The sequence below is a fragment of the Populus alba genome, chromosome 16, assembly GCF_005239225.2.
Source record: "Populus alba chromosome 16, ASM523922v2, whole genome shotgun sequence".
Classification (NCBI taxonomy): domain Eukaryota; kingdom Viridiplantae; phylum Streptophyta; class Magnoliopsida; order Malpighiales; family Salicaceae; genus Populus; species Populus alba.
In genome coordinates, this window is record NC_133299.1 from 5,073,395 (window position 1) to 5,084,342 (window position 10,948).

Here is a 10,948-nt window from a genome sequence, read left to right on the forward strand (position 1 = left end):
GGACTGCCTCACCACCACTACCTAACCATGGTGGGGTCAACTCCAAAATGTTTTGGCCGACACTTATAATAAATTAGCAGATAGAAAAGTTAATTATAGAGCAGTTTTGCATGTGAAGCCCTCCTTGTTTGACTTATTTCCTCTCTTTGCTCAAAATAAAAATTCCCAAGTTTTAACCCCCTCGAAAATGTCCTATTCATGAACTTAATTTACCACTTATGCAAAATGTGTGTGCTTTACTTGTACGATCTGTCACATTTTGATGATAAATGACCAAATAATTCATAATCTAATACATGGAGGCATTGTATGATGTTGTTTGTCGCTCTTGTCATATAGTTAATATAGGGACCTAATAATACAATGAAAACATACGAACGGGGTTAAAGCTAATTAACAAAACTTGGAGGATAAGAATATTTGCACTTTGAAAATTCATTCAGAAAATTCAAAAGAATTAGCACCACTTTATCTCCCTCGTGTTATAATATGACGGGAATAACACTTTAATTATTACCTATTTTGATAGCTTTTTATAGATTAATTTTTAAAATATTTTTTTATTTAAAAATGTATTATTATTTTTTAATTTTTTAAAAATTTATTTTAATACCATTATATTAAAATGATTTAAAATTATATATAAAAAATTAATTTAAAATAAAAAATAAAAAAATATTTATAATTTTTTAAAAAAAATATTTTAAAAAACAAAAATAAATAGAGTGTATTCAAGCTCCTACCACAATTTTCCTTCCAATAATGTGTGGTTCATGTTGTTTAACGCCTTTGAAAACAACACCGAACGTAATACTACCATGCTCCAATTCTTAACTTGAAGTACTCTTTATTTCACCTTTACACACAGAAACTACAGAAAAAATAAAAAAAAATAAAACCTCTCAATGTTAAGTGCCCAAAGACCCTCCTCAAGCACCACAACCAATGAAGAAACCAATCAAGACCATGACAATGAACAAATCCGTGACATCCATGCTCTAACCCCACCTCATCCACCACCTCGAAACCGTTGGGAAGCAGGCGGCAATCACCATGGATCATACTCTATGTCCGTGAGAAGTGAAGGTGCTTCAAGTGAAAACTTTACTACCATGAGTAGAGAGTTTAATGCTCTTGTGATTGCAGGGTCTGCTATAGGAACTAGTAATACTACCAACAATAGCAGCTCTGATCGTAATGATCTCAATGATATTGGAAGCAACACCTTGCTGTCTAGGTTTGGAGAGGATGACGACGTGCCGGAAGAAACTAATCCTTTGGCTATTGTACCTGATAACCACCCTTTGGACCCCGAACCAAGCTCGAGAACGCTTGGGTCCGTTCGTGTGGATGGCAGCGACCATGGTGGAGCCGGCGGTGAAGTGTCTGTGCTAAGAGTGAAGAAAGAGGAGGTTGAGACTAAGATAACTGCATGGCAGAATGCAAAGATTGCAAAGATCAATAATAGGTTCAAGAGAGAAGATGCCATAATTAATGGATGGGAGAGTGAGCAAGTACAGAAGTCAACTTCTTGGATGAAGAAAGTAGAGGTACGTACGCCAATTATAATCATTGATTTGTGATTATTTACATGGTGGTTTTGTCTTTAATTTGCCAGTTATAATTATTGTTTTATGCTATCATGCAGAGAGGTAGTTAAGTATTCTTGTTGTGATGCTTAAGATTATGATGACGCTTAAGACTAATTGATCATTAATTTAAGGGATCATGGATGGAATTAGTCATAATTGCTATGCAAAGGCTTGATGATGTGGTTAAAGCACCTCCTCTTACATTCTTACTTCCCTGGTTGTGGTTGAAGTAGTTCCTCTCACAGTCTTTCTAGATTTTGAAATTATTGCCCCCAGAAAAGCACATCAACTACCCTCTTTTTTTTTCTTTTTTTTTTTCCAAAGAGAAGTGTTTCTGAAGCTTCAAGCACAAAGTACAGGAGATAAACATGTATGGCCTTTACTTGTATTCTTATGTGCTGATTGCTGAGGGATTCTATATAAGCTCATAAATCAGTATGGCCATTCTTTTATTCTTTCTGTTGATTTTCAGTCAACTCTTTGTTGATTTCATTATGGGGTTGATCTTTTTTGTTTTTTTTCAAAAAAAGGAAAAGAAAAGAAATAGGTGATGTAAAACAATCGATTCATCATTTAACAACAAGTCTTGAATTTGTGTAGAGGAAATTAGAGGAGAAAAGAGCAAGAGCCTCAGAGAAGATGCAGAATGAGATGGCAAAGGCACGCAGAAAGGCAGAGGAGAGAAGAGCATCAGCTGAAGCTAAGAGAGGGACTAAAGTTGCTAGAGTTCTTGAGGTAGCCAATTTGATGAGAGCTATTGGGAGAGCTCCTACCAAACGGTCCTTCTTTTGAGCCTTAATCAATATTGTTCCATATAATAGTACTCCTAAAAACATGTCCAAAATACAAAGTGTCCTCAATAATTACTCCAAACTGTTAGGGTTTCTGCATCTTTTGAACTACAGGGCACCCTATCCAAAATGGGGTGGTGAAGACTGAAGAGTAGCTCTCAAAGCTACAAAAATATTGATTCGACTGTTATTATGGGTCTTTGTGAGTGTTTGAATTCTGTAAGTGTGTTAAGAATTTCGATGAAGGGCTTGCAGGTGATGGTGGTGGAACAGCCATTTCGTCTTGTACAGTTGTATTGCTTCTTGCTATTACCAGAAAATTGGTGCTTAATCGATAGCTATACTTGCACAAACACGATTATAAGTTTTAGTTTGCTACAAGTACAATCTAGAGTGGAAATTATTGAATATTATAGAAGAGCCTATATCTTTGTGTGTGTGCTGTTTCCTCGTAAATAATAGTTCTCGACAACTCTGACATCTTGCTGAGGTAAATTCAGATTTATTTTTATGAACTTCAAGGAACAATTTCAGCAAAATCAAGCAATTTCAAAACAACTCTACGAGAAAGAGAAAACAATACCTAGAAAAATCACACATTGAGTTCTGAAAACAATCATTGTTTCTCAAACCTTGGCCTGTCACACCCAGCAATTCTTTCAAACATCATGCTCTTTTCCTTAACTTCTAGTGATCGAGCCTCCTGATAATGTTTAAAATCTAATATGCTCTTAATGATATTATTTGATGATTTGATAATGGTTAATCATACATTCAAGTGAATTTTTTTTTAAGCTCGAAAGTAGATGATTATTAGTGGAAAGTCCAGTACCGGCAAAATAATTCTTTTTAGTGGGGGTTTAGGGATCCTATAAAATTAGTAATTTTTTGGTAAAAAATTAAAAATAAATAAGAAAATAAGCTTTTCAAGAATAAAAGTGTTTGTTATTGTATTTTTATGATAAATGCTCCAAGAATTAAAGTATAAATACTTAGATAAAAAAAATTATGAATCTTTTATTTAACGGATTTAGGGGGTATATATAACTCCTAAACCTTGTCATGTTACTTAAATAAATGAGTTGGGGTATCATTTACTTTTTATAACATTAATGAAAAATATATATCACTTACATAACATTAATAAGGAAAAAATATATTTACACAATATTAATGTTGATGAAAATATAATAAGTTATTTAGAAGATTTTTATATATCAATGGAGTGTAGAAAAATAAATATCCTTGACATAAACATTAATGTTAAAGTCTTAAACAACAAAGAAATAGAAGTCTATAATGACCTCTAGACCAATTAGTCTTGGTGTGCAGCTAAGTTTAGGGGTGATGAGTCTGACAGCTCAACAAATCCACATCCACTTGGTTTTAACCCGTGATCAAACCTAAATATATTAGGTATGACAACTTATCAGATCTATATTTGCTTGAGCTCAACACATAATTTAACTCGTGAATATTAAGTCTGGTAGCTTATTAGATTAATATTTATTTGAATTCTATATATAATTAAATTTTAGTATGTTAGATTTGATAATTTATCAAATTCATATTCGCTTGAATCAACATGGTGACTCAAAGATATTACATCTATAAACAATATAAACAAGCAGACTTGTGTCATAGCTTAGCATTATTCCAAGCCTAGGGATGTTAGGCGTGAAGACAAGCCTTATCCACCTGTTAGTGAAGACTTTTTAGACATGAAATTAGGCTTTTTTACAAAACGAACAAAATATTGATTCACCTCTCCCCTAATTGGCTAATTCAGGAATATACCAACAGAAACGGAAGCCTTTAACCTGATATCCTAGGGAAAAAACCAGGGGGATGTGTCAAAAAATATCCAGTGAGAAAGGAACTTCAGTGTTTCATAGAAATTAGTGTAATATAAACGCAGTAACACTATGAATTTTGAGGCATCAGAAACCGAAAAGGTTGGAGATTTTATATATCTATGTGCTGGCGAAAGTCTTGGAATTTGTGAAGAGGGATAGAACAGGGACATTCATTCATCTCCAGTGGAAAGAAAAAAAAATTCCTGAGAGCACGATCTTGATTTACTTAACATAATTGATATCTTTACAATCATGAAAAACACTTTCTTGATCTAACGTCATCTTCTTGATTAAAGATACAAGCACGAAAACCATTGAAATAAACAACGAAAAGATATTTATCGGTGCTTACAAACCGTGATTTGCGCTAACCATGTCTCCATTTGCAAGAAAAACCCGGGTCCAGGTACTGGAAGCCTTGCCACTCAAATGAATATACTACATGTAACGAAGCATTGTCCTTTTTTGGAAGAACATGAAGCATTATTCTATCGTAAGAATGTGCCTAAAGTTCAAGAATCAAATTAATTTGAGCAATGATAGAACTAGCACATTCCCTGACTGTGGTTGCAGTATCAAAAACAAGGTTTTCTTATTTATACCCAGTAAAGAATTGTTATAAGTCAGAACTGTAATAGCAAGAAACTGAACTTCTTTGCTTTTTTACATTTCTTGACACGCAGGAGGAATTTAAAGCTCGTGTTCAAGAAATATAAAGAAGTTGCTCTCCATATCTCAAATGAAGAGATATGGCCTCTCTGATCATGAAGCTGTACACAACATTGCAAAATGACAAACACCTTAGCCGATGATAGTACGCGATTTGACACTGCCCAGAGTCTATATGGCCACTGTGGATGAGCATTCTGAAGTGTTTAGCTGCGAATCCGTTGTATTTTAGGTCTTGATTGAAGCATAGCAGGAAACAATGCATATGATTTGACAGAAGACCTCAATTGCGTTTGTCCGTATGTTTCTCGCAAGTTTCTTCTGGGAAACTACCTGCTAGACTTGCGCAATGGTAAATAGTTTCTGTTTTTTTCGTTCATTTAACCGACAAGTATCAACTAAAAATCTCGGTAGTTGCTGTCCAAGATTGTTCATAAAGCACGTGAGTGTGATGGCTAGGCATTTCTAGCCTCTATTATGGGATCTTGAATAGGAATTCTAAAGCTGTAGATAATATAAAAAGCTAACCATACACGTTTTTTTAGAGGAAGGTGTCAAAAGCATTTGAAAGCTAGTCAACAGATAGTTCTGTAGTTTTCGATCCACCTATCATAGAACAAAGAACAGTGATCAAATATGCTGGCATTTGTCCATGCTTCAAATACCCTGGACTAATCTGCAGTGGCATATTATTTACTGGTTTTTCTTTTTACCAGTGCTATCTGCAGTTTTTTTTTTTTTTTCAATTTTAAAAAAATATAAAATCGCTAGGAAATAAAAAAAAGAGGGGCCAAACCCCCTTCTTTTTTCTTTCCTACTAGAAATCCAATTTGTTTCATTCCAATTAATTTGGCCGCTCTTTTTTTTATTATTCCAATTTGTTTCATTTTAATTAATTTCTAAAATCAAACTTCTTTGCAATTTCATTTCATCCTTCTTTATTTTTTTTTCTTTCAAATTTGATACTCTATCTTTTAATTGATATTTTTTTCTTTAGTTAATTTTTAAGATTAAGATTTTTTTTATTTCATCATTTATCATTAAATTGGTTTATAATTAAACTCAAAAGCCACATTGAAGCTATGGTGATTACATCACCAGTACTATAAAAAAACTTGACAAGAAAAATTCAATAATACCAATAAAGGTCACAAATAGTAAAAAGAGTGGGTCACACGAGTCATCCAAATATATCAAGCTGCACTTGCCTTTAGGCTACTAGTGTAACCCACTAAAATCATTGTTGGTTATCCTTTTTTGTGTTGTTAGACTAATCTTGTCGAGATCTTTTCTATAGTATTGGGGGTGTTATTAGTGAAATTTCAGTATCTATCCGAGATCTTTTTCTTTTTTGCTTTCTTCTCTTGCAATTTTACAATTTGAGAGGGGCATAAGTGATACTTATGACTCACAAATCATAAATATTATCTACGACTTTCTAAATTGTATTATTTTTTTAAAAAAAATTTATACCATGTTATTTTATTAATTATGTTTCTTACTATGCTAAAAACCAAAAAAAAAAAAACTTGAAATCCAATGATCCCAAACCACACACCAAATAAGCTAATTATTTTTTATTATTATTAACGTGGGTATCCGGTTCAGCTTGTGCGCACATTGACTAATCTCACGGGTTATAAAGTTAACGACTATATAAACTTCCAGTAACTATTATATTAATAAACACAGAACTCAAACTTGAAACCACAAGAAAAATAAATCTTTTGATACCATATTTTTATCATTGTGTGCCACCTACTCGTTAGGAAATCTTTAAACTGCAATGTGCTATATGTGATGCCTGACGACGTCATGATCCAAATCAATGGGGACACAAGCACCCTCACTAGTAGCAATGTTAGGATGCATGCATCTAGCTGGTTCGGAGAAGATCTTGCTTTATTGAACTATTACTGCACCTATCAGCATCAACACATATCTGCAATTGGCAACTGTATGTCTGTAAGAAATATAATGGTAGGTAACTCGGTTGGTAATTTGTAATTATCAGCATCAGCACATAAATCCGCAATTAAGTGTCAGTCGTAATTACAGCATAAATGATTGGAACCGCTGAATTAAGTTTTCTCCAATCCAGTATCTCTTACTGCATTCAAGATAAGAATGACAATGCTTACAGCTGGGAGCTCCATCGATGACAACATCTAACTTCTCCTTGTCCAATTTATCCACATTTTGAACTGTTGATTTACAGGTGCAGCATTCTGTAACTGCTTTATTTATGCAATGTAGTAGTAATTGAAGGTACCGAACCCAATGAACAAAGAGAACCCTGCAAGAGAGAAGAATGTTTTTCCCCAGTCATACGAGTTCTAAATTAGATGGAGATCAGCTCTACTATCATATGGCCCTCTCGTTTAATTTCTTAATAGATCCAATCTTGTATAAATTTCTAAACATACAGGCATTGACTAAAGCAAAGTTGTCTCTGGAAAGGGATTTCTGTTGATAATATCCATGGCTTGTGATAAATAGCCAGCCCGGCCCAAAAGATAAAGCATATAAGCATAGTGATCAATGGCTTAATTCCATATTTTAGCTCAATTATTTTAAATAGCCGTATTCCATCTTCCAACAAGCCTGAATAGTGCAAGCTCGAAGGATGAACAATATCGTGATCTCATAAGGTGAAAACCCTTGTATTAATGTCATTGGATACCTTAATACCTGGTAATTACAGCTAGCATTGGCTACAGAAATATCACGATGAAATCCTGTCTTAATAGAATATGCATGGAGACCTCTCCCTCTTACTAAAGATTAAGGCAGATAAACGTAGAAGCTGTGAGAAACTCACCGAGTCTGGTTTAATACTAGCTAATCTCGGCTGCCTATGAAAAACCATGGGATCTGCATTGTTATCGTTCTCAATAAATCCCACTAGATTGGCATTGAAAACTGTTTGGGGAAAGACAAAAACTGTTGTTTGCAAATTGCAAGTTCTTGCATTTGGCATGTAAATATATCAAGGCAGTCCAAATATCAATATCATAGCAATAACCAAACCGAGCATATCACTAATCCATGAATTTCCCGATTCCAAGTTTTAGTGTTCTTAGAGCGTGTTCGAGAGTGTGTTAGTAGTTGTTTTTTAAAGTATTTTTCGCTTAAAAAAATATCAAAATATTATTATTATTATTGAAAATTTATTTATGATATTATCATATTAAATAAACCTGAAAAAATAAAAATAAAAATTAAATTTTTATGAAATGAATGTTTAAAACACAGTTTCTGTAGAAAACAATAATGTATACAGACTGAATTTTTCATTAGTATTCTTCTCCTTGTAGGAGAAAATATATAGGCAGAGCTCTGAATAGGCAGTGTCCTGAATAGGCACCTGAATAGGTAACAATCATATTCTAAGAAAGTGTAGTAATTTTGTACAAGATTTGATATGCCTCCTACAATTGATCAGATTCACATAATTACTGCATATACAAGATTTGATCGGAATAGACAATAATCAGATTATAAATTATTATTTGATCTACTTCCTATAATTAATCAGATCGCAAAATCGCAATTAATTGTCAACAGTTTCAAATGGCACCTAGCTCTGCAACCTCTCCAATTTTATTGTTAGTTTCAAAATTCAAGTGGAACACTAATGTGTTAGGTAATGTTAAATGTTATAGTAGTTGTTGTTTTTTTAAGTTTTTTTAATTTAAAAATATATTAAAATAATATTTTTTATTTTTAAAAATTTATTTTTCACATCATTATATCAAAATATATAAAAATTACAAAAATTTATTCGATTATCCAATACTTAAATTTTTTGAGACATCATACCGTTACAAATTAACTTTCAGGTTTTTTTTTAGATCACTTACTTTTGAATATAAATTATTTGTTTGTTTCTGTGTATTGCACATGAGCATATGTTTTGATGAATTGCATGCTCGACAGAAACAACAGTGGTTAAAAAAGATTCAAAGGACCATAGGAAATGCTCTTTAGTTTTCATAATTGTTTGTTTTCCTATTTCTCTTGGGATCAATCTTTTATTCTTCTATGTGACTTCGTGAGAAGAGATTTTTTCTCACATTGCCTTTGCAAGCCTTTTAAAATTATATTTTCTAATACATATATTGATAATTAAAACCAATTAACCTATGTAAAAAACCTCAAGATAAACGAAAGAAATTTGGAACTCAACCACAAATATCTGCATGTGGTTACACACGTATTTATTTACATGTCTATTTTATTTTACAAAAAATGGCAAGAAATTGATTTTCAAGTTGCCTGTGAGGATGGAAACATCTACGTCTAATTAATTACGCCCTAGCTTGTTCACAAGGGAGAGGGCAAATGTTCATTGGACCTGGAGCAGAAGTTTATAAAGGTCAATTTGTTGGTATCCATCAACGACCTGGGGACTTGTCGTTTAATGTGTGCAAGAAAAAGGCTGCTGCTACCAATGTACGTTCACATAAAGAACAAACAGGTAAGAAGCAGGTTCAGTTCATAGCTATTTTACTTAAACTGCCTTACAAATCCCCCATTTTCCTTTTCGACAGTACATTGAAAGTTGCAAAATTATCATATTTTCTCCAGAAAATGGATTTTTTATTGGGCTGATCATCAGATGAGATACTGCATGTGGAAAGAGATCCTTTTCCTTGATATCACGTTTAGGCTAATATAAGATACAAGGAAGAATTTATATCTTGTCATGTTACTGCTACTTTCATGCAATCGATCTGCCCGCTCCTGTTTACATAACAGCTTGCATTTATCTTTTTAATGCAGTGGTTCTTGATATCCCCTTGGATTATAGCCTGGATGACTGCATTGAGTATATCCAAGAAGATGAACTAGTGGAGGTTACTCCCTCAAGCATTCACACGTGCAAAAATGCAAAACCTGCAAAAAAGACAAGGTGAACAGTATAGATTTACACCGAGTGGATCTGTCAGGAGAGCATCCTTTTGAAACTAATCCGAATACAATACAAGCCGCACGCTTCCATGGCTAAGTTCATCCCATTTCTTTTACCTTTGATGCCATTTTTCTCTGCTCCCTCGCGTAAAAGTATTAAAGCTCTCTTCACGTAGCATTTTTATAGAAATTTTGTTTCCTCGTATATGATTGTTTATAACTACATGGGCCATCCCATTATTCTACTCTTGAAGATTTCTTGACGCAAGTTAATTATACTGCTAGGAAATGAGCAAGTGAAGGTTGTCGTTGACATTGTAATTCGGATCGTGCTGTCGTCACTCCCTAAGAGTGGCTGAAAATGATAAATATTGTTTATATATATATCCCAAGACAATCACAATATCTTTTTACTTCTGGTACATTTCCAGTATATGGCTACTTACAGCAGCTTTCAGTTTGACCCATTCAAGCATTTTTTTCCCCTTTGAACACTTAACCGAGTCTCCTATGATTTCATGTTTGATTTCTACTAAATGTTCTAGAAAATTAGTCTGGTTTCGGTCCTGGGGCTTTATTGAGATGTTGACAATACAATTGTTATGACTGTGATCGTAAAGAAAATATATATCCTCTCCCATCACAATAAAGAAAATATAGAGGGGGATAAGAGGAAGCCGTCCAGTTATTCGTTACACGGCATAAATGTCTGTTCAAGTAGTTAATGAGCCCATGACTTAGTTAATTAGTTTGGTGCAAGAATTAGAAGTTTCTTCTATGTGGTATCCAGAGTCAATTGCCCTCGTGAAAGGCAATCATGGACCTTTTCTTCTCCATCACCGGCCTTTCCAGTCCTCCTCCATTGTGGGTTTGTTTAATACCACTGACATACTTTTGTTGACCTCCATATTGCTGACCTCCATTCTCTTGGATGCTATATGTCTCTGATTGGGTCCAAAGTGTGATGGTTCTGTGCCACGTAGCCAGCTAGCTATGGGAACAGCAAAGAAAAAACAAAGGGAAGATTCTTCACATACCATTCTTGACCTGGTGATAATGTAAGCCAACAGGATCGAGGAGACTCGTTTTTGTGGGGTTCGATTAATATTTAATATAATGAATACTA

The 10,948-nt window shown here is 33.8% G+C and overlaps 1 protein-coding gene across 1 annotated transcript; it reads left to right on the forward strand.

The window, feature by feature from the left end:
* The first annotated feature begins 800 nt into the window (after positions 1-800).
* LOC118051813 (remorin 4.1) lies at positions 801-2,820 on the forward strand. Its single transcript, XM_035062541.2, has 2 exons — positions 801-1,550; positions 2,193-2,820. Exons 1-2 carry the CDS (start codon positions 906-908, stop codon positions 2,382-2,384), a joined length of 837 nt encoding a protein of 278 aa, XP_034918432.1. The 5' UTR covers positions 801-905; the 3' UTR covers positions 2,385-2,820.
* Positions 2,821-10,948: the final 8,128 nt, after the last annotated feature.